The sequence below is a fragment of the Ylistrum balloti genome, unplaced genomic scaffold, assembly GCF_031769215.1.
Source record: "Ylistrum balloti isolate Yb309-2 unplaced genomic scaffold, AGI_CSIRO_Ybal_v1 Utg370104, whole genome shotgun sequence".
Lineage (NCBI taxonomy): Eukaryota > Metazoa > Mollusca > Bivalvia > Pectinida > Pectinidae > Ylistrum > Ylistrum balloti.
Window position 1 is genome coordinate 1,260,696 of NW_026782129.1, and position 25,390 is coordinate 1,286,085.

Sequence of the window (25,390 nt, forward strand, 5' to 3'; positions counted from 1 at the left end):
AAAAAATCTTTGACATAGACCGCTTTTTTTATGAAAAATGGTTTAATGCAGGAGTAAGGGTAGTAAATGATTTACCAAAAGATTCTAGAATTTTTTTAATTTATGATTTTAATGAATTTTGTAATGTATATGGTCTAGTAACTAATTATTTACAGTACTATGGAGTAATCCAAAGTATAAAGAAATACTTAAGGCCTGTTCTTCCTCTAAGTGGATTGTTGATGTATCCCTCTATCCCTTTGAGTCTTGAATCGATTTTAAAGAGAAAAAAAGGATCACAAGACTTTCATCGACTTCTCATTAAAACTGATGTAAACATTACAGGTCAACATAAGTGGGGAAATATTTTTGATTTCAGTAAAGAGAAATGAAAAAAAAATACACAGTATTCCGTTTAGATCAACTCAAAACACTAGACTCCGTTGGTTACAATTCAGGATTAATCACTTTATATTAACAACCAACTTATATGCATACAAAATTGGTATTTCAAATAACCCTAACTGTAATTTTTGTAATAGAGATAGGGAGACAATTGTTCACATGTTATGGGAATGTAGTGAAGTTCAAAATTTTTTTGTCAGTTTTGAATCACTATTAGACGTTCTTACAATAGTGTTTCCTATAAATAAAGAATCTATCTTATTCGGTCTGGTAAATGATACCGGCATCTACAATCGAGTAGATAATGAAGTACTTCTTATTATCAAATCTTATATCTATAGAACCAGAACTGTACATAGGACATTATCGGTAATGGCTTTATTTAATGTTATAAAAGAAAACTATACTGTCCAAAAGTCCATTTCAACTGGTAAAGGTAATTCTTCCTTACAAATCTTTTCAAATGAATGGAGTAAATGGAAAAAACTAACAGATATTGCTTAAAACTCGGCAGTTTTCAGGCTGATGACTTCTTCATCTATCCCATTTTTTATATACATAAACTCAATACTGTTCCTTCCATATCATGCGTGTTCTAATTTCTCCTTTGTCGTTCTTCTCAATGCCTTCCTCTTGTCTTCTGCTCTTACACTTGTTACTACTAACGCATACTTCTCTTCTATTTTCTTTTTCTTTTTTTTTCTTTCTTGTATGCTTTGCAACACAGTTGTTTTGTTGTAGAAGTATTTGATTATTTCCATGGGTTGCGGAAGCCCTCCTCTTAGATAAATATCTCAGAATATATGATAATTACTTATTTTTTTCTCTCTTACTCTATTCTATTCTTTCACTTTCTTCTTCCTAAAAAAAAAAAAAAAAAACCCACAATGTACTGTAACACTTCTATACCTCCTCACAACAACATTTCTCTATGATAATATTATAAATGTAAGTATGCCGATATAGCTAATATGATTAACCACTTTAGAAGTGGTTTGCTGATTTTGATATTTATACACCTGTAATATATAGTTGTATACCTACACTGTATTTGATTTACAGGTGTGGTTGTAGGTACATGTACGTAAGCTTGTATGTGCGAGTATGTACATGATGCATATATATATTTATTATATTTGCTGTTAGGTGTACGGTGCACGTATGCTTTATGTGTACATATTATGTGTTTATATGCAAGTATTCTCTTGATGTACATCTGTATGTGTGTGGTCAAGTATACATGCAATCATGGAGGTGAAAATGTTTGTGTTGAGGAGTGTTTCTCACATGTATAACTGTATCAGTTCATTTCATTGAATAAAAAAAAATAATTATAAAAAAAAAAAATTAGGCCCTTGACATCACTGACGAGCCAGCTCTACAAGAACGAAACAACTGTATGTTGCAGTTTCATTAATTGTTTGACTCTACTGAATCTGATTGCAAATTTGTGTTAAACGACCATATTGTGTGTCTTTGAAGATATTATGGATACGTGCATGTAAAAATGTATCGGGCGTGAATTAGTACTACGTCTATTTTCAGAGTGAACTTCCGGTTCACGGAAACAAGCACCGGCCTTAGAGCATTTACCAACGTGCTGCCATCATGGACAGAGATGGTAATATAGATTTTAAAAATAGACAAAACATAACAGTATACAGTACAACGATTTTGTGGTCAGACATTAGATGTTGTTTGTAGGCAACTTGTGTTATCTTTAATTAACTCTAGTTTACAGCTGCTCAACGAATTGTCTCTTGCGGTGATATTTAAAAAAAATTAAACGAACCCGAATGATAATGATAATAATATGAATATATATATATAAGGTCATAGAAGTGTACGTTGATTTTTGCGGAGCTTACCTGTGTGTAGATTTGAGGGCTTGGTGCAAATTATTATGGTGGTCAGCTGAAACTGTAAACGAATAATATGTCAGATGAGTTAGATATTGCATCAGAAGTTGTAATTGTTCCATATCGTTTTGTGTTTTTTTTTATTCATAGCCGGTCAACATTAGCATTTAGGCGAATTGTTCTTTACATTTCGTAAATAAGTAAAATAAGTTCTGTTTTTTATTGAGGTGGGGAGGGGGGCAATAAAAAACTGTTTTAAGGGGAAGAATATCTTTATTTAATGACCATGTCTTTCCTTTGCTCCTTAGAAATACATACATCATGGTGTTTGGTCATGAGGAAATGATTTTCTTTTTCAACAGGTATACTGTCCTACTTCAGTAATCTGGTCCATGCAGACCCTGACATGTCTGCTGCAGTGGCTGCAATTAAGACGCTATTGCACTTCCTGGAGGTCAACAAAAGTAAGAGAACTTTAATATTCCTTACTTAACAGATTTTTTCTAAAACATTTCGCTGACTTAATGGTTATTTAAGAGTCAATGAACTGAAAAAGTGTAATAGCAATTCAGTAAATCATTTTCCTCCTTACTCTGAAAATATTTTTTCATGTTGAAAAGAATGATAAGAAATGCTAAACTTTTAGAACAAATTAGAAAAAAGAAAGCACTTCTTTCAAAAGCTGTCAATTTTATTGTCACGCTAACTTCATAAGACGGTCCAAAATGAAAGTCAATTGACATCATATTACACCTTCATAAATTTATAAGATGCAGCCTTCAGTATGAACTTGTGAGATATTGCAACAAAACGTTGATATTGTGTATCTACACCCCATAAATGAAATTGAGGTTAAGATTGAAGTGTGAAAGGATCTGTCTGTACTTACAGTGGATACTCTGTCAGAGATGCGTGACCGAATGAAGGATGCAATATTGACACTGACTGAAACAGACAGTAGTACCACATCTATTTCTTCTGCTGGTGAACTGTTTCTACGCTTCATTACACTTGCCACACTTGAACATTCAGTAAGGATTATTTCAATGCTGGAATTTGGAAAGCAGTCTATTTCCTTTATGTAGAAAAAAAAAAGAAAACATATATTTCATAAAAATACTTGTGGTCACAGTGCCTAAGTAGTCCATTTCAAATTAGTACAGCTGAAAATTACTATTGCCTTCATAGTGAAATTCTGATACCTCGACTAAATGCGTTTTGGCTTTGATTCTGTTAATTCTGAAGTTCTGTTGTATAATATTACCTAGTACCCATTTTGTTTACCCTTTAGGTATGAAAAGTGATTAATAAAGTCAATATGATAATCAAAATAATATGGAGCTGATGATAAACCTTGGTATATAAACTTCTTTTTCCAGACAATTCAGGAGTGCCAGAGAATTCTAGTCAAAAGAGGGAACTTATTTTTGCAGAAAGTTTCAGATTCTCGTCAGAAGATAGCCAGACAGGCTCATCCCTTCATACGGGATGGTGCAGTAAGTTTTTAGGAATTAAAAAAAAATAAGAAGTAAAAATTACATACATTTACACACAAAAGTCAGAAAGTTGTCATCAGTATCTTTTAAAGTTGAACATTTTAAAAATTCTTTTTGCTTCAATTATAGATTTTTTATGATTGTCTATAAATACAGTGTAGCTCACATGCAAATTAGGAAATATTAATGTAAAACATTAGTGACAGAATTGTAATATATGAAGCTTTATTACACATGATTCTTGTTTTGCAGACAATTCTGACCCATTCAAAATCAAGAGTAGTATTACAAGTGTTGAAGGAAGCAGCTGAAGCAAAGAAACGCTTCAATGTGTACATCACAGAATCTCTACCAGATAATTCAGGGTAAGGAAAATTGTCATCAAGAAATTTGTTAAGGCCATATGCTCCCTAAAGTAAGAGTAATCCCCCCTTAGAATAACAAGGACAGTTTTGACATTAGACTGGTGTGATAAGAGTTATGAAAATAAAAATTACATAATGATCTCATATTGCTTTATAGCCTGTCTTGACCTTTATCAACATGTAATATGCTGATACATGACTAGGGCAGTTTTGATTAATAGCAGTTCAGCATATGCATTAAACCCTTGTATCCAGAAAGTAAATTTTAAAGGCCCCACTTCCATGTCAGATTGTAACACTTCAATTTGATAAATATATGTGTTGTTTTCATCTCATTTATGTGTTATTTTTGCTGTAAGATGATACTTTAAGGAGGCTTCAAATACATTATTTTTCCCCAACAGCCGTGAGGTCTCTAAGGAATTGATAGATATGGGGATTCCAACAACGGTAGTCCTAGATGCTGCTGTTGGGTAAGTTTACAGTGATGTTTCAAAATATTTTCAATATAATGGCTTAAATCGTTTTTGTGTTGTTAAGAATAATACTCCAGTTTAGTGGAGTTATGGTCAAACTCATTTACCTGTTTTTCGAGGCTTTGATAATAAATCAAAGTATTTTTGCATTGTGTTTTGTAAATCTTGTCTCTCTATAGCTAAAAGTAGAACCAAAACCTTGAGTGGCAAGTTAATTTTCTTTTTGACATCCACATCAAAGTTTTGAAGTTGCATTATCTCAGTTTCTCAGAAAGTATCAGTAGACAGGTGAGAAGTTACATATAGTTTGTTAACAGGCTTTACAACTCAATTCAGGTCAAAAATAGATACCAGGTATTTGGAAATTGGATAAAATGTACATGTATGTTATGTTTGGAAGTTCACACAATTATTCTATCACAAATAAAGGACTAGAATAAAAACAACTGAACCATGTATATTAAATATAAACTTTATTTTTGTTTTACAACAATTTTGAAATAAGTTATTAGCCAACTTACATAAATTATACTTGTTGGCCTGATGTAAGTGCACAAAGGTTTTATTGTGGGAAGAAAGAGCAGTACTTAGGGAAATCCCACATGGTCAGACAAGTCTTCACAAGTTTTTTTCACAAAATAAAATCTTAGGCATCTACATGAAAGGCAAGTGAATTAACACTGCACCACATGACCACCCATACAGATGAATGTAAATCAATGAGTGAAGAAAGTTTAAGAATGTTATTATGTTTTAGGATAACACATTTACTCTGTGATATGTTTTATTTTGATGACAGATATGTGATGGAGAAGGTGGACATGGTTTTAGTTGGAGCGGAGGGTGTAGTAGAGAGTGGAGGGATCATTAACAAGGTAAACGATGCACTAGATAGTAGGTTGAGTCTTGATAAGATTTTGTCCAAACTTACATATTATTTTACTCATTCATCAAAATTACCAATGTGTCTTGGAATGTTTCATACTGATTGGGAATGTTTGTCTCTCTGAATACAGATTGATGTCCCTGTGTTTATTAATGATAAGTGTTTTGATGAATTAAAATATGAACAAAGACTTAGGTTATAGAAATACAAACTAAAGGTGAAATAGGACCATCTTGTGCTAATTCCTTAAACTGATGATATAAAGTATCTGTTCATTTTAATTCATCTACCAATAAGTTTTCATAAAAGTATAATTATATTATCTTGATAGTGCAAACAATTGTATTACACAGAAATTTTACATGTTTGCAGTGGTAAGTCAGTGTGGAGTGAAAGGTGAATGCTATTTAAAGAAAATATATATCTGTTTCTTGAAAGACACAGGAAAAATATCATCAAGGGAGATAATTTTACTACAAAAGCAAGTAGAATATGTTGAGATTAAAGTGTTTAATTGGGACATCATGTGATTCAAATACACCATCCAAATATGGACTATTTCGTTATTTGAAATGTTTCCCTGATGAATTATCAATTTCTATTTGACTCAATAGCTATATATTTTGTTCTTATTTGACAATAAATGAAATTTTTATTACTAGGGTAAATAAAATGACATGAATATGTTTTATGATTAATTTCACATCTTATTTATCAGAAGTCATGGATTCAATTCTGAGGAAATTTTGATTATTTTTTATCATTCATTTCCAGATTGGTACATACACATTAGCAATTTCAGCTAAGGCTATGAATAAGCCAGTTTATGTTGTTGCTGAGAGTTTCAAATTCACCCGTCTTTTTCCACTTAACCAACAAGATGTACCTAATCAGTTTAAGGTTGGTTTTGTTGATTGTTTCCCATGATTGTAAAGCAATAAATGTATACTTAAATATATTACCCAGGTGTTGTATTTCGATATAGATTACATATATAAATGTATCATTGAGATAACTTTCTGTACAAAGTAAAAAATACAATGTTTTAACTAATTGAACATTGATTGTTTTTGGGAGAAACAGATCAGTTACATTTGGTGCAGTTATAAATTTATTAGCATTCTTAACATACTTGATTAGATGAAGAAAATATGACATCTGATTGTGTAGTTTCATAAATCACATTTGACTCGGATACAAATATATCCTTTTCGTAGAATAATGATTGAAAAAAACAATTTTAATCACATAATCTTGGTTCCATTTTGACAAGCTCTATCTTTGAGTTTAAAGTTATTAAATCTTAACTCCATGTTGCTTAGCCCTGCTATGATACCACATAATTCAATGTCTCTATCAGCATTAAACCATCTGATGTTTAAAATTCATTGATAAGTTGTTCTTGTGTATATTCCAGTATCATGCAAGCACACTACGTACGACGACGGACCTATCCAAGGAGCATCCCCTGGTAGACTATACTCCTCCGTCTTATATCACACTTCTCTTCACAGACCTCGGTGTACTCACACCCTCCGCCATCTCAGACGAGCTAATCAAACTCTATTGCTGACATCCATTAAAGCATCCAGGATGTTTGTTTGTCCAGGTTATTCAACAAGTGATAAACTCTATAAAGATTATGATTTTTGACCTTGGTACACTTATTAAGAGAAATAAAAAAAATGAAATACAAACACACTTAAGAATTTGCATATTTATTGTTGTCAATAATTGTATGACCAAAAGTAATAAAGTGACAAGTTTCATTGTTGATATTGGTTTCATTTGATTTTTTTCACAGTTAAACAAGAATCCTAAAACTTGGTGTATACATTGGTAATACTAAGAAGATGTGCATTTACCAAATTCAGGCCCACAACCTCTCACTGAGTTATTGCCCTTTGTTAGAATTTCATATCTGGAGCATAATTTGCTTACATTTAAACCATGATAATGAAACTTGACCTCTTTGACACCTGTGACCTTGAAAGTAAGTCAAGGTAATTAATTTTAACAAAACTGATAGCCCTTCATCCCAGTATGCTAATGGCCAAACTTAAGAACCCTGAGCCTTTTGGTTATTGAGAAGAAGTGGTTTGAATTGAAAGTTTATGCACAGTGGATTGCAGACGGTGGATGATGACGGATGAAACACAATGGCTGTAGGTCATCCTGACTCTTCAGGTCAGTTGACCTAACAAGAGGGCCATGGCCCTGAATGGTCATGGTGGTCTGACAAATCTTATGAATTAATTTGAACATTCCTTGAAAGTATCAGAAATCAGTGGTAGGTTCTGTGCATGAAAAACAGTTGCACAATCATGTTACAAAATAGTTTCTGTGATTACCATGTTCTTTCCTTTAAAAGAAATCCAAATCCAAATATTATTTTCATTGGTGTGAATGAAACATGAGAAGAAGTTCAGACTATTTGTTCTAGTTGAGTTATGTTTAATTTTTGACCAAAGTGTAAAACTAAGATTTAGTCAGGACAATCTCAGGATCACTTCATGCATGTTTGATATCATTGGCACTCCCTGATAATGTTTCAGGCCAAGTTTGATTGGAATCTACCTAGGCACTAAGAAGGAGTTGCATTTTGAAATGAAATATTGTCTAACCTCCCCTTTTGCAGTCCCTCAGGGTCAAATAGACTTTCTAAATTTAAGCAATGGTTCTTATCCCAAAATGATGTTATGTACCACACTTGAGGCCCACCCCCCAAAAAGTGCCTAGGGGTGGAATCAATTTTCTGAATTTAAGAATTATTTGCCAACCCCTTCTGATGTTATGGACAAAATTTGAATGAAATGCATTCAAGCATTAAGAAAAAGTACCATTTTAAAGCAAAATATTGACTTTACCATTTAGGTCCCTAGCTTTCAAATCAGCCTTCTGAATTTGAGAAATGATAAACCACCTACAATAATGTTTCACACAAAAGTTGGTTGAAATCTACCCAGGCATTACACAGGATTAGAGGTTTAAAGCAAAGTATTGTATAACTTCCCTTTTGGGACTCCATTCCCAGGTCCCTAGGGGTCAAATCAAACTTCTGAATTAAAGAAATGATCCCCCACTCTCAATGACAGAATTTGGTTTAAATCTGCCGAGGCACAAGGCAGAACTAGTGTTTTAAATGAAAAGTTTACCAACGCATACAGTGGCACACAACAGCAATAGGTCATATTGACCTTAAAAATGAAAGGGTGTGGGAGTGGGCTTTGATAGTTTATATTGTACACTGGCACATGATCATCATTTTTAATTGATCAAATTAGGTACAAGTAACTGAGTCATTATAAAACTATAAAATTCCATTTAATTGGAAAAACGACAAACACACAAGTAAATTATTTCATCAGTTTATTTTTAACAGCATACATGTACCTGATATGAAATTTGTAGCATGATATCCATTACATTTATTTGTAACTCAAATATGTCACATTATTACAATATAAACAAAAAGAATTACAACAATTATATCTTATTGTGAACACACTGCTGCTTTACACTGTGAAAATTTCTTAGCAATGCTGCTACAGCAAAACCTGCTCTGGAGGATTTTTTCTTTGTTTGCATGTATTTATTGGAGTGGTAAAAGCAAATGAATGTAGCAGTGATGCCAGCTTGTTGAAATCGTGAAAATAATACATCCACCTGATATTTCTTTACTTATGACCTTTATTTGAAAGTTCCAATTTCAGTTTTGGATTATATATAGTTAAGTAATGTTCATATATCCCGTTGCGATAACTAACATATTCAAAAGAGTAGATTAAAAGGTCCTTTCACTGGATGACCCTTTAAAACATCCTGTCACCCTTGAATTTGAAAGCCATGACCAGATAATATTTGACAAGTGTTTGGTGATGCTGATGTATACTGCAGCTGTACTTTGGTACTGATAAACATAAATAAAACAACTTAATAATTATCGTGTCATTCCAGATGACAGATATATCCTGATTTGTGTAAAACATGCAATTATGAAATTTACATTGTACCAAATATAAACATACTAATGTACATTAAAACGAAACAATTATAACACACTGCTTATCAAAACTAACTTGTATATTGAGATCTAGGTCATACCAAACTTTAGCCCTCTATAAAACATGATATTTGAAATATAATGAGTAATGAAGAGCAAATTACAATCTCACCTTTATTTATAGTAACATTGACCTAAATACTGATCTGACTTGTGACTACCGTGAACTGTATTTGAGGCACATACTTTTGCTGCCTGGTCATATTTCTGACTGAGAACATAAATGTTGAAAAGGTTTACAATCAAATGTATGATTACTATACATATTTATGGGGAAACATTTGCCTGGAGTTTTTTCTCTCCTATAATGGCTGTTTTTCCCTAAGACAACCAGGACATCAGTTATCTCCCATTCTGTTGGTAGTTTTTTTTTATTTTCTCATTAGAATCTTAGATCTGTATAATTATGGTATTTTTTTATTCTCACTTGACAGAAGTCACACATCACTGACTACAATAGATACATTGTAAGATTGACTTTAAATATTGGATCAAAACAAGATAACAGGATGTTTACACCATATTTAATATCAACAAAACTGTTCAGACAATTAACAATTGTTTCACATGCAGACTTCAGACATCCATTTCCATGTGGATAGAGAACAGGAGAGCTAGCCTCAATAGTTCACAAACCATCTGAATAACTTGTTCGTAGGCAGACTTCACATATCCATTGCCCTGTGAATGGTGAGTGCGAGAGCTTGTGTTGAAGGTTCAGAACAGATCTCAAGGGCTAGTTTACATACAGATTTCACACATTCATTGCCATGTGGATGGTGAGTGCAAGAGCTTGTGTTGATGGTTCAGGACAGATCTCAAGGGCTAGTTCACATACAGATTTCACACATCCATTGCCCTGTGAATGGTGAGCGCGAGAGCTTGTGTTGAAGGTTCAGGACAGATCTCAAGGGCTAGTTCACATACAGATTTCACACATCCATTGCCCTGTGAATGGTGAGCGCGAGAGCTTGTGTTGAAGGTTCAGGACAGATCTCAAGGGCTAGTTCACATACAGATTTCACACATCCATTGCCCTGTGAATGGTGAGCGCGAGAGCTTGTGTTGAAGGTTCAGGACAGATCTCAAGGGCTAGTTCACATACAGATTTCACACATCCATTGCCCTGTGAATGGTGAGCGCGAGAGCTTGTGTTGAAGGTTCAGGACAGATCTCAAGGGCTAGTTTACATAGATTTCACACATCCATTGCCCTGTGAATGGTGAGCGCGAGAGCTTGTGTTGAAGGTTCAGGACAGATCTCAAGGGCTAGTTCACATACAGATTTCACACATCCATTGCCCTGTGAATGGTGAGCGCGAGAGCTTGTGTTGAAGGTTCAGGACAGATCTCAAGGGCTAGTTTACATAGATTTCACACATCCATTGCCCTGTGAATGGTGAGCGTGAGAGCTTGTGTTGAAGGTTCAGGACAGATCTCAAGGGCTAGTTTACATACAGATTTCACACATCCATTGCCCTGTGAATGGTGAGCGCGAGAGCTTGTGTTGAAGGTTCAGGACAGATCTCAAGGGCTAGTTCACATACAGATTTCACACATCCATTGCCCTGTGAATGGTGAGCGCGAGAGCTTGTGTTGAAGGTTCAGGACAGATCTCAAGGGCTAGTTTACATACAGATTTCACACATCCATTGCCCTGTGAATGGTGAGTGCGAGAGCTTGTGTTGAAGGTTCAGGACAGATCTCAAGGGCTAGTTTACATACAGATTTCACACATCCATTTCCCTGTGAATGGTGAGCGCGAGAGCTTGTGTTGAAGGTTCAGGACAGATCTCAAGGGCTAGTTTACATACAGATTTCACACATCCATTGCCCTGTGAATGGTGAGCGCGAGAGCTTGTGTTGAAGGTTCAGGACAGATCTCAAGGGCTAGTTTACATACAGATTTCACACATCCATTGCCCTGTGAATGGTGAGCGCGAGAGCTTGTGTTGAAGGTTCAGGACAGATCTCAATTGCTTGTAGTACATTTGCCAAAGCCTCTTCATATTTACCAGATTTCAAAAGTGATCTAGAAAAAAAATTATCAGGTAATGATATTAAAGATATTTTTCAAAGTAATTTAAGATTGGCTTACAATCATATACTGTATATAAAATATTAGTGGGTAGATTCTCTAACTAACACACTCTTTCAACAGTAGAAAATCATGTGGACACCACATGACTATATGCATTATTCTCCCCTCTGAAGTGTTGTGTTGCAGCATACTGATGTGGTTTGTCTACAGTTACAGAGATAACAACAGATTTTATGTAGCAGGCATTTCATATTCAAAACAGCACTATAAAAGTGATCACTTTATCAATTATGGTACCTGATGATTTTAGCAACCAAGAGACAATGAAGTCCTTGGATTGTATAACTGTATATATCCTCCAATAATCACAGGATGCCCACATGTACCCACTGACACAAAGTAGGACAGTGGTATAGTATAAATGTAACAAATATATGAATTTACAAAATCCATTTCTGCTAAAAAGTCCTGTTAATTTTTAATTATTTATCATTTTGAACACAACAGAATTTGTGAACTGAGCTTTCCCCACAAAATCAATTAAAAAAAAAAAAAAAAAATGACTTTCCAATAGTGAGACTGCCTACATCAACTATGTACTCACCTGCCCGAGTTGATAAGCTCTTTATACATTGTCTTCATATCTTCTGGAAGTCTGTCAAACTCTGAAACATGATGTTGATGGTAAACTTAAATGTTCTGGTATTTTAAATAAACACTATGTTAACAAGTCATACAACATGTTCATCTAGTCTAAAAAAAAGTTTTTGAGCCTGAATAACTTGACGTAAATACTTGGCCTGACATTGACATCTGACTAACCTGACCTTGACATTTGACTAACCTGACCTTGACATTTGACTAACCTGACCTTGACATTTGACTAGTCTGACCTTGACATTTGACTAGTCTGACTTTGTCCTTTTAAGCATGACATTGACATATGACTTACATTGCCAAGGTTTTTCTTATCTGATTATGACACAATTAATAATGTGATTTTGTTTGATTTTATTTCTAAACTTTTGCCTCATTAAAGTAGATCATTTTTCCTTTCAACCCCTGGCATTTTACACGATCTAACCCATATTCACTTTGTCTAACCAAATCTTTAAACTTCCATGTAACCTGACTCAGATATTTTATCATTTTAGTCTAATTTAGCTTCTGATATCTGAAGTAATACAGCCCTCAACTTAATAAACACAGTCCCTAAAATTACATCTAATCTGACACCAGTACTTTGTTCTGATTTAACCTCTGACCTACAACATTATCTGAATCCATTATTTCAATCTAATTTAAGCTCTGGTCTTCTATCTAAACCCAATCCATTATTTCTGTCTAATTTAACCTCTGACCTACAACTAATTAAACCCTAAACATTTGTATGTCCTCTTTTGAGATAAAGCCCTGTATCCTATGATTTACCTGACTTCTGAGACTTTGTACTTCTGTCCTCCTCTTCTTCACTTGTCTCAACTTCCTCACTGTAGTCACTTTCATCTCCACTTTCCTCTTCTTCATCATTGATAAAACCACTTAAGTCGGAGTCCTCTGCTTCACTTTCATCAGTTTCTTCATCTTCATTCCATTTAACAGACTTTTTATGTTGTGTTTCTGTATTTTCATCATCAGAGCTTTCATCCCTTAAGACATCATGGATTTCCTTTGGTTCTCTACTTGAGGTATAATTTTCTTCAGATAAGCTATCATCTTCACGATCCTCAACATTTTCATCTTCATCTGAACTTTCAATCACTTTTTTTGTAGAATGTTTGTTTGAAGTCTCTCTAGCGTCAATATCACCTGAATCTTCCGAATATTTCTCATCAGTCCTTTCTTCATCAGAACTTTCTATCACAGCTTTTCGCACCTTTTTCTGTCTTGTCATCGTTGGTAAGGGACTTTCTGTAGAAATGTTGTGATCAGAGTCATCCTTGTCTGACTCCACCACTACTGCTGCCTGACCTAGATAGGAATTTTCTATAGAGTTTCTTAGATCTGGTGTGTCATCTATAGACAACTCCTGTTCATCCTCACTAGAATTCACCACAACTGCTGTGTGTAAGTTTGACTTTGTGGGTTTCTGATCCACCGGAGAATCTCCAACAAAAGTCATGTAAAGATCATTCTTCCCTCCCTTATCTAGACTTGATAATTTGGGTGATGTTCCTTGATCAGATGAACTTGAACTATAAGAATTATTCTGTACATCAGGACTCTCTGTGGAGAAAGCCGAGAAGATGGTGGTATTTAGTGATATTTGTTTACGTACTTTCGGGGTGTTTGGATCTGATGTGTTTCTAAATAATGAAGACAAGGGTTTTGGCTCCACCTTAACAATGGGGCGTGATGCATCTGGCGATATGAATATCTCCTCGTCGACAACTGGACTATATTTACTTGACTTTGGTGTCCGTGACAACCAGGGACTGTGTGATACGCTCTTTCTCTTGTTATTTTTTCCTTTGGGTGTTGTCATTGCCATAGTTACAGGGGTTTTCTTTTTTAAACTACTAGGGGTTGTGCTACCATGATTGTTGGGAGTTATTGTCTCTCTCATTCCATTTTTATCCAAAGATTTTTCACTAGGTGTTTGTGTTACAGAATCATCCATTAAACTGGAGTCGTTTTTCACAGGTGATTTACTTTGTATGTTATCATTTTCTTCTATTTCACAATTAGAGTTATCTCCCTTGTATATTGAGCTCTCTAAACTTTCTGACTTGATGCTGCTGCTTTGTTGTATGTGGGTGTTGTCTGATATGTCAACTTCCTGTTTAATATCTACTTCCTCCTTAACAGCTATATAACTGTCCTTGTTTCTATCTCCTGACCATTTCTCATTATCTGAATAATTTCCATTCTGAATGGCTGGATTCTCTTCATCATCCGAATCAATCTCCACCACTTCATGTTCCTCCTCTGGAGGCTCAGTAATCTAAACATATGACATGAAGTAAGTATTTGTTAAGTATGGGGTGTTATATGTTAAAAGAATAAATGTAAGGAATAACCCAAATAACATATACTGCTTGAAAAACGACTCCTATAATTTATGGCTACTCCCACCTACACCACCTACACCCCACCTGATCTGTGACAGGACTTTGTTTTGAACATCCCACCTGATCTGTGACAGGACTTTGTTTTGAACACCCCACCTGATCTGTGACAGGACTTTGTTTTGAACACCCCACCTGATCTGTGACAGGACTTTGTTTTGAACACCCCACCTGATCTGTGACAGGACTTTGTTTTGAACACCCCACCTGATCTGTGATAGGACTTTGTTTTGAACACCCCACCTGATCTGTGACAGGACTTTGTTTTGAAGTGACATATAATGTACAGGTAAATAAGTATTTAAGGACATTTGATAAAGACTTTTGCATTTGTGTATCTCAATTTGGTTTCAAAGGCTTACTTCTGGAGAAATATAGGTTTACTTCTGGAGAAATATAGGTTTACTTCTGGAGAAATATAGGTTTGGAATATGTAGAATATAGGTTTGGGATATGTAGAATATAGGTTTGGGATATGTAGAATATAGGTTTGGGATATGTACTGGAGAAATATAGGTTTTTCTTCTGGAGAAATATAGGTTTACTTCTGGAGAAATATAGGTTTGAATATGTAGAATATAGGTGTGGGATATGTAGAATATAGGTTTGGGATATGTAGAATATAGGTTTGGGATATGTAGAATATAAGTTTACGATATGTAGAATATAGGTTTGGGATATGTAGAATATAGGTTTGGGATATGTAGAATATAGGTTTGAGATATTTACTGGAGAAATATAGGTTTACTTCTGGAGAAATATATGTTTACTTCTGGAGAAATATAGGTTTGAATATGTAGAATATAGGTGTGGGATATGTAGAATATAGGTTTGGGATATGTAGAATATAGGTTTGGGATATGTAGAATATAAGTTTACGATATGTAGAATATAGGTTTGGGATATGTAGAATATAGGTTTGAGATATTTACTGGAGAAATATAGGTTTACTTCTGGAGAAATATATGTTTGGGATATGTAGAAATATAGGTTTGGGATATGTAGAAATATAGGTTTGGGATATGTACTGGAGAAATATAGATTTGGAATATATAGAATATAGGTTTGGGATATGTAGAATATAAGTTTACGATATGTAGAATATAGGTTTGGGATATGTACTGGAGAATTATAGGTTTGGGTATATGTATAATATAGGTTTGGAATATGTAGAATATAGGTTTGGGATATGTACTGGAGAAATATAGGTTTGGGATATGTAGAATGTAGGTTTGGGATATGTACTTGAGAAATATAGGTTTACTTCTGGAGAAATATAGGTTTAGAATATGTAGAAATATAGGTTTGGAATATGTACTGGAGAAATATAGGTTTGGGATATGTGGAATATAGGTTTGGGATATGTACTGGAGAAATATAGGTTTGGAATATGTAGAATATAGGTTTGGGATATGTACTGGAGAATTATAGGTTTGGGATATGTAGAATGTAGGTTTGGGCTATGTACTGGAGACATATAGGTTTACTTCTGGAGAAATATAGGTTTGGAATATGTAGAAATATAGGTTTGGGATATGTACTGGAGAAATATAGGTTTACTTCTGGAGAAATATAGGTTTGGAATATGTAGAAATAAAGGTTTGGAACATGTAGAAATATAGGTTTGGAATATGTACTGGAGAAATATAGGTTTGGGATATGTAGAATATAGGTTTGGGATATGTTACATAGGAATATAGGTTTGTGTTGTGTTATATAGGAATATAGGTTGAGGATAGGTTATATAGGAATATAGGTTTGGGATATGTTATATAGGAATATAGGTTTGGGATATGTTATATAGGTTTAGGATATGTTATATAGGAATATAGGTTTGGTATATGTTATATAGGAAAATAGGTTTGGGATATGTTATATAGTAATATAGGTTTGGGATATGTTATATAGGAATATAGGTTTAGGATATGTTATATAGGAATATAGGTTTGGTATATGTTATATAGTAATATAGGTTTGGGATATGTTATATAGGAATATAGGTTTAGGATATGTGGAATATAGGTTTAGTATATGTTATATAGGAATATAGGGTTGTTTACTGGAGGAATTCAGTTTCAGGGTATAAAAGAAAAGTTTTTTTTTCAAATGTTTATGTACTACCTGTATAGATAAGTCAGCTATCTTCTCTTCAATGTCCTTGACCTCAGGGTCATCAGCAGAAGTATCCAAGATGATAGGGTCATCACTATCACCACCACTACCACCTGACTGATCATGTGACTCAACTGTTGTCAACTCAACACTCTCAGGCTCCACTTTATCTAAAATATTTTGTAATGAAAATCTTAATCCAGATCAAAGCTTGTACTCCGAGATATTAATGACAGTTAACACTTATTAATAGTAAGGCAGGCCCTTAAACCTTACCATAAGAAATCTTGAAATCAGGCTTTAAATCAAAATCCAGTTTGTGTAACACTATTAAGAACTTTTGTCTTATCATGTACTTACACTTTCTCTCAGGTGCCTCCTCTTCTGGCAAGGGAAAGGCTGGTATTTCACTTGGTCCAAACTTAAACTCGGGCAGTTCTCTGCTTGTTGCAGGTCTTGGATATTTTGAGAAACGTTCCTCAAGAGTTGATCCCTCTCCAAGCTCTGACTCCATTTGCAACAGCTGTTGTGCTTTCTGAACCTACAAGGAAAGTGTCAATAAATCTCCTGAAGTTTTATAAAGCATATATGTGCTTATTTTAGAAACAGAGAATTGAAACCCTATTCTTCCTCCTTGACCTATGCAGTTGTCCCCCCTTATCTTGTAATGTATGTAGTTATCTTCCCTTGTCCTATATTGTATGTATGAGTCTGATATTTTCCTCTATCCTTGTGTTGTTGTCTGCCCCTTATCCTGTAACATGTTTTTGCCTGTTTACCCTATACATGTTATTGTACCCTCTTATCCTGTGCTGTATGTAGTTGTCTCCCCTTACAATATATTGTATGTGGTTGTGTTACCTTACTCTTGTGTTTCCCTTACCCTGTGTTGTACATAGTAGTCTATCATTATCCTGTGTTTTATGTAGTTCTCCTCTATTATCTCTCATTGTATATAGCTGACTCCCTTTACCCTGTGTTATATGTTGTCTTCTCTTACCCTTTACTTCCCTTACTGTGTTGAGTGTAGTTATCTCCCTTTACCTTGTGTTGTATATAGTTTCACTCTTTACTCTGTGTTGTATATAATTGCCTCCCCTTACTCTGTGCTGTATATAGTTATCTCCCTTTACCCTGTGTTGTAAATAGTTGCCTCCCTTTACCCTGTGTTGTATAGAGTTGCCTCCCTTTACCCTGTATTGTATATAGTTTTCCCCCTTTACCCTGTGTTGTATATAGTTATCTCCCTTCACCCTGTGTTGTATAGACTTGCCTCCTTTTACCCTGTATTGTATATAGTTGCCTCCCTTTACCCTGTATTGTATATAGTTGCCTTCCTTTACCCTGTGTTGTATAGAGTTGCCTTCCTTTACGCTGTGTTGTATATAGTTGTCCCCCTTTACCCTGTGTTGTTAATAGTTGTCTCCCCTTACTCTGTGCTGTATATAGTCATTCCCTCCCAGGTGAGCCTTTGACACTGGTTCCTCCTGGTCTTCCAGCTGGTCATCCATAGATTCACTCTCCTTATTAAACATCAGGTCATGGTCACTGAGTCCAAACAGATCTACAACCAAATTAAGAAGCATGAAGCAGTTCATATCATTGTGCATATGATATCCCAGCATGGAATTCAGCCTAAATTTTTATTTGGGTGATTAATGATTTCTGATAAACTGACTGTATTACCTCTCCTATGCCTATCTATTTTAGTGAAATGTTAATTGATCTCCATTTCTTAAGAAACAAATTTTATTGTTAAACATTCGAGAACAGTTGACCAACTTCATTAATCTGAGGTAAGATATAACTAAGACATTAAATTTCAGTCACAGGAAGCAATAACAATGATTGCAGATGTTAACAGGGTAAATTAATCCATTTTTCACTTGAAAACAACTCACCAAGAGAGTGAAGGAATGCAATGTGAGCATCTAGAGAGGTGTCAGAGATACGACTTCCACGGTGCATCTCCTGTAACTGGACCTGGGTCTTAGAGTGACGAGGATTGTCCAGGATAAACAGTTCCCTTAACTCCTGCTTTGTGAAGTATCTGAAATAAATCACAATTACATACTTACATTTCCTTACTCTACTTTTACACAATTTGATTTTACGGTTATTATCATACTACTGGAATTACATATCAAGTTTTTTAAATCTTCAAACAGGTGGTTGATTTTAAGGCCCAACTTCTGATTCAAATTGTTTTGGAACCTAATAATTTAACATTATGACCTAAACTTGTTGTTTACTTCTGAAAATTTCCCTCACAAAAGGCTGTTTCTTTCAAAAATAAGATAATTAAAACAGCAGCTCTGATAGATATATCCCCACTACAAGATCTTTTTATTTTTAACTAAATCTGTTCATGAAAGGTTGATGACACATCTTGTACAAAAGCTGGAAAAGTTCAAACTTTGACCCTGATGACCACTAAATTCTGATCAATTGTGATGGTATGAATATGAAATCAATCTGTCTATAGGACTGACCATGACTTTGTTACTGTATTTATGAATATTTTAGAGATATTTCATATTTTTTCATTTGTTTGATCGCATTTCAGTCTGGATCATTTTTAAATCAATCATTTATTGGCCTAATGACCTTTCCTACTTTTCAAGGCTGATCAGACTAAGTAATGATAATAGTATCCATAATGTATTCTTAAGTTACCTTTAGCCACCCTACATCATCTTGAACCATGCTATGCCACATTGTATTACCCTGTTCCGTCTGGTACCACTCTATGCTACCCCGTGTCACCCTATGCCATCTGACACCACTCTATGCTACCTGGTGTCACCCTATTTCATCTGGTACCACTCTATGATACCTGGTGTCACCCTATGCTGTCTGGTATAACTCTATGCTACCTGGTGTCACCCTATTCTGTCTGGTACCATTCTATGCTACCTGGTGTCACCCTATTCTGTCTGGTACCATTCTATGCTACCTGGTGTCACTCTATTCCATCTGGCACAATTCTATGCTACCTGGTGTCACCCTATGCCATTTGGTACCACTCTATGCTACCTGGTGGCACCCTATGCTATCTGGTACCACTCTATGCTCCCTGATGTCACCCTATTCCATCTGGTACCACTATATGCTACCTGGTGGCACCTTATGCCATCTGGTACCACTCTATGCTATCTGGTGTCACCCTATGCCATCTGGCACCACTCTATGCTACCTGGTGTCACTCTATGCCATCTGTCACCACTATATGCTACCTGGTGTCACTCTATGCCATCTGTCACCACTATATGCTACCTGGTGTCACCATATTTCATCTGGCACCACTCTATGCTACTTGTTGTCACCCAATTCCATCTGGTACCACTCTATGCTACCTGGTGTCACCCTTTGCTGTCTGGTACCACTCTATGCTACCTGGTGTCACCCTATTCCGTCTGGTACCACTCTATGCTACCTGGCGTCACTCTATTCCATCTGGCACAACTCTATGCTACCTGATGTCACCATATTTCATCTGGCACCACTCTATGCTACCTGATGTCACCATATTTCATCTGGCACCACTCTATGCTTCTTGTTGTCACCCAATTCCATCTGGTACCACTCTATGCTACCTGGTGTCACCCTATGCTGTCTGGTATAACTCTATGCTACCTGGTGTCACCCTATTCCGTCTGGTACCACTCTATGCTACCTGGTGTCGTTCTATTCCATCTGACACAACTCTATGCTACCTGGTGTCACCCTATGCCATCTGGTACCACTCTATGCTACCTGATGTCACCCTATTCCATCTGGTACCACTATATGCTACCTGGTGGCACCTTATGCCATCTGGTACCACTCTATGCTACCTGGTGTCACCCTATGCCATCTGGCACCACTCTATGCTACCTGGTGTCACCCTATGCCATCTGACACCACTCTGTGCTACTTTGTGCCTTCCTACACCATCATGCTCCATTTGCCAATCTACCCAACCATATATAGAGGACCACTAATGTCTTGATTCAACCCATCTCTAATGATTTATAGTAAGAATGCATGTTCAGATTCAACTGTGGAACAATATCGTTCCCACAATTTATAGACATGATGGTTGTCTTATTTCCTTATCATTTTGTATTTACATATTTCCAATGGTTCATAATATATCTTGTATACTGCCAGTGCTTTAGGTGTACACACTCATGGACAAGACTTATTGACATATAAGCTGGAGCATAACGTATTGTCCCTCTACTGCAAAGAGGTAAAAAGAGAGTCTTAACATACTGTAAGTGCTTCAGCCTGTGCTTATTCATTCTTATATACTAGAACACTAACAATCCACCCTACTATCATTATAAAGGATTTTGTATTGTCCAAGACAGACTCTTTCTCCTAATCCATGTGTTAGCTACAAACTACAAACAGATGGTATATTATCCTGGCTTGGCTTACACATGGTCAGCATGCCAGCCAGCCAATCACTGTAGGCCCTCATCACCTGGGCAGCTAATTAACATATCATTAATACATGTCACTAATTAGATAAACTATTGATAGCAATTAACTGCATGGTGAGTAGCTTTAATAAAGCATGTTGTCTTTGTTACCACAGCAAGTCTTGTGATTCTATGTTCACAGTAATAAAAGCCAATTGGTATTTTAAGACAAAAATAAAATTACTTATAAGCTGTTAAAAGTATTGAGATACATGCATTTGAACTTGTAAAATTCAGAACATACAAGTATTGTACTTCAGGGATTCACAGCACTTAGTTTTATCAGCCTTATCAATTCTTTAAGATTGAAATTATTTTCATTGCTTCATTCGGAACAGAGCTAGTGGCAACTTAGAAAAACAATACCATTCTTCCATGTTAAATTATCAAGGATATTACATCTGTATCTTGGTTCATAATCATCAATTTAGACCATATATTGATATCTAAAATTGTCTTTCAAATTTGAGATATATTTTCTAGCAAATGGAAATATATAACACTGTTGCTGTGCATGTCAGAAATTGTAACCTTAATAGCTTATAAACTACCTGTTCAAATATTCTAAAACGTTGAACATGCCTGGTTTTTTTCAAAGATTGTCAAAAAAAGATTGGAATACATAACACAATGATAGATAATAGTAACATGCATATATACAACTAGGTTTCCGCAACATAAATGAATATTAGAATACTTGTATGTTTGTTATGCTTCAGAAGTACAAGTGAATAAAATTATGAGTAATTGTATGTTTGGTCTTTTGCTTCATTGTTGGCGAGATGAATTTAAGCAAACTGATGTGTTTGCTGGGTTTATTGACCTATGAAAAGTCAGGGTTTCTTTGTACTAGCTGGTAGCATCCTCACTGAACAATTTATGGGAGGCCCATTACATGTCATTAAAGGACACAACCACAACAGCAGATTGGTTCATTTCTCAGCTTCCTGAGAGACATAAATCACTGCAAGTACAAGAGAAGAAACAACATACCCCAGAAGTTCATCTAGGGTTATATAGGCAAAACCCTAACATATAATCATCATAGATATGTGTAGTCATGTTTAAATATTATTGTGCATAAAATGCCAACATCGTCAATTCATTCATTCGAAAAATTTTATTGAATTTGATATTATCACTTCAATATATCACTCTTACTGACGTGGTACAATACCCGTTTTTCAATATTATTATAATTCTGAAAAAAAATTAAACAAGCCCATATTGATTTTGTAGTAGTTCCTCATAATATCTGGTTTTCATCCAAAATACTCACAAAAAAAAAAAAAAAAACACCAAAAAAAATCTTTGGTAAGTTCATATATAATTAAATGCAATGTATTATTTTTTTTTTGTAAGTTTTGATTGGATTACCACTTGCACTCAGTGAGAAACTGAAATAAACACAAAAATACATATTTTGTAAAGGATGCATGTGGCAATTATATGACCTAAATATTAACCAAGTTGGACTTTCATATCAACAGATCTTGATGTATAATCTAAAGTGAAAGGTATGCTGACAGAACAAGGACTACAGTAAACCACACATATTTCAAGAGATATTGATTTTTGTGTTAATATGTGAGGAAAGTAAATAAAAAAATTCAAATCCCGAGAGATTAATTTTTACAAAAGATAACATGAATGAATGATATCCATGGTTATTTTGTCATTGATATCAGAGTCTTGTAGTGTCCATGCCTCTAATGGCTTCAAATCTGTGAATTCGAAATAATTTCTAAATCAGCATTAGCAAAATCATTATCGGAAGATGTCTAAAGAGGTACAAGAGTTTGCAAAATAAATCATTGATGAAAAATTATTAGTGTTCTATATGTCAATATTACATTGGTATTGTTTTGTGCTGGTATATATATTTCTACTCTAAAAGGATAAGCTGTAAGGGAATAAAATACTTGAAATTAATGAGACAAATCCTCGCAATACCTGGTAGGTTAAGATACATGATCAGAAAACATGAAACAGAAACAACCAGGGTTGCAATATCTCAGGCATTCTTTATACATTCAGTTTGAGAAAGAAGGTGAAAATGTATGCTTAATTCTATATGGTTGCAACCATATCAGTTCACTCCGAGCGAATAAAAAACAGCTCAATATCTTTTATTTTCTGATAGAAATTACCTTGACTTCTCTTTAAAACATCCCAAAAATATTACAATAAATAAATACGATAATTTTTTAAATGAACTTTTACATCATGTTATGATGTATATAAGTAAGTCAGTTACAGTCTACACCTGGTTTGATTTCTTTATCTACACATTCATGGGGTTCATACATGTACAGGGGCAGGGCTAATTGTAATCTATTACATAACAAGGTATTTACAGGTAAGTTAATCTCTTTAACTTAAGACCAGATTATCTAACATTGGACAAGACATTTAATTGAAGCATTCTGATATTGTGTAACTTGACAAACACACCTCGGTACATGTATATTTCTGTTTTAGAAAACAAAATTATTCAAAATTGAATATTGCTACATACAAAATTCTGTTTAACAAATTATGAACTATATTCACTTTGTTTAGGAATACAAAATGTTTGTTAAATAAAGAAACATACAAATTTATTTCAATTTTTCAAACATGTAATGAATCCGTTTTTTTCATGTACATGCAGTGATAAAAATTTTCATTAAATATGAATTATTTGTGTGTATCATCACAATAATGACCATATATGGAAGAAGGGATTTTTTTTTCTTTAAATCAGAAATGGAGAGGATGATTGTACATAAACTACTTTAGATAATATAATATGTATGAATCTTTTTTTTATACATCGAGTGGCAAATAAACACTATTTAATAACATCATGATAAGCACTTCATTCTAAACTGAAAAGTTTTCATGTGAACACCTCTTCAAGAAGCAAGTCCAAATCCAATTCCTAACATGAGTTCATACCATTCTGGGGAAATCATGAAAGCAATAGTTAACAGGACAGCAATGATGACCAGTGACTGGTGAGACAATTTTAATCAGTAGATTTATTTAGACTGGAAACAAGCAGACAAGAAAAGGAAAGCAACATGATAGAAAGGTCACCATGTAGAGATTGGAACTTTGTTGTAGATCAACTACAGAATAATTGTATGTATGATCTTTATATGATGACAGAATCAAGACAGAGACGTTAAAAATAAGAAAAAAGTGTTGAAATCTGTGCAAAAAAAAAAAAAAAAAGAATCAAGACAGGGAAAAAACAAAAAAGGAGAAAATGTTAAAATTCTTACTCCATAAAAGTTTCTTATACTTCCAACAATAGAATATTGATAGGTAAATAAATTTTCAGGTCATTTCAATGTTGGTATAGTAAGAGAGAGTAACACACCCTGGGTGGTGATATGAATAACATTAAAACAAAACAAAATATAGAACAATTCTGACTTGACAAAAGATACCTATCTGATGACTAGAAGATATTTATGCAGTTCAGTTGTCAGTGGGATTTTGTGGTCAGTTCACATGTCATTTTTTAATCTGACAAATTTTATAAGATGACACCAGTTGATGTATACTAGAACAAGAAATGGTAATACATATATTTACCAAGGCAGCCATTGTATGAGGATGACTAACCTGGGTACCATAGCAAAATGAGGTGACAAAGGGGGAAACAGTAAAAGAAATTAAAAATGAAACATGAAAAATACAATTTAGATAAATATAATATCAAATGAAAAGTACAAAAACAAATTTTGAGTCTGTAGATTAAATAAGAACATGTCAAGAAACATCTTATACAGTTCAATTGTTGATGATAAACAATTACCCTGTATGTTGCCTCAAAACCTCATATACTAGACATGCTCTTGTTTTGACTGTCTTGCTAATAGCTGTAGGGGGTCACTAGTGTATGCATAGAAACTGACCCCTAATAACATGTCCAGCTTGACCAATAACAAACACCCTAGGATTACAAGCAGGGGTGGCCCAAGCCAGCAGGCTGGCACTTCTTACACTCTAAGCTAACAAGAACCTTGCTGGCCTGACTGGTGCCCTAATCAGTACCATTGTTTCGAGGTTCCCTTTCACTGGCCTAGCTGTTAAGGTTTTAGGGTAGGGTGAAAAAGGGATCAGAATACAGGAGCTAAGAAGACATTGTTCTTGGCATTCTCCGAATACAATAAGACTAA

The 25,390-nt window shown here is 34.7% G+C and overlaps 2 protein-coding genes across 2 annotated transcripts in view; one reads left to right on the top strand and one right to left on the bottom strand.

Annotated features, from left to right (window-relative positions):
• The first annotated feature begins 1,931 nt into the window (after positions 1-1,931).
• LOC132550089 (translation initiation factor eIF-2B subunit alpha-like) lies at positions 1,932-7,240 on the top strand. Its single transcript, XM_060214102.1, has 9 exons — positions 1,932-2,005; positions 2,606-2,707; positions 3,135-3,274; positions 3,623-3,739; positions 3,992-4,104; positions 4,509-4,577; positions 5,380-5,455; positions 6,241-6,366; positions 6,884-7,240. Exons 1-9 carry the CDS (start codon positions 1,993-1,995, stop codon positions 7,037-7,039), a joined length of 912 nt encoding a protein of 303 aa, XP_060070085.1. The 5' UTR covers positions 1,932-1,992; the 3' UTR covers positions 7,040-7,240.
• Positions 7,241-11,230: 3,990 nt separating this feature from the next.
• The window catches only part of LOC132550138 (DNA excision repair protein ERCC-6-like), a 33,445-nt gene continuing 19,285 nt past the window's right edge, over positions 11,231-25,390 (bottom strand). Inside the window, exons 15-22 of the mRNA XM_060214155.1 lie at positions 18,651-18,799; positions 18,183-18,313; positions 17,110-17,290; positions 16,759-16,919; positions 14,299-14,513; positions 13,001-14,193; positions 12,174-12,234; positions 11,231-11,560 (exon numbers count right to left, since the gene is read on the bottom strand). Of these exons, the coding sequence (XP_060070138.1) occupies positions 11,437-11,560; positions 12,174-12,234; positions 13,001-14,193; positions 14,299-14,513; positions 16,759-16,919; positions 17,110-17,290; positions 18,183-18,313; positions 18,651-18,799 (2,215 nt within the window). The 3' untranslated portion in view covers positions 11,231-11,436. The remainder of the gene's footprint in view (positions 11,561-12,173; positions 12,235-13,000; positions 14,194-14,298; positions 14,514-16,758; positions 16,920-17,109; positions 17,291-18,182; positions 18,314-18,650; positions 18,800-25,390) is intronic.

Coding starts and splice junctions, on each gene's coding strand:
- LOC132550089 (XM_060214102.1), top strand. Junction 3,275..3,622: donor TTGCCACACTTGAACATTCA/GTAAGGATTATT, acceptor TTCTTTTTCCAG/ACAATTCAGGAGTGCCAGAG. Junction 4,578..5,379: donor GTCCTAGATGCTGCTGTTGG/GTAAGTTTACAG, acceptor TTTTGATGACAG/ATATGTGATGGAGAAGGTGG.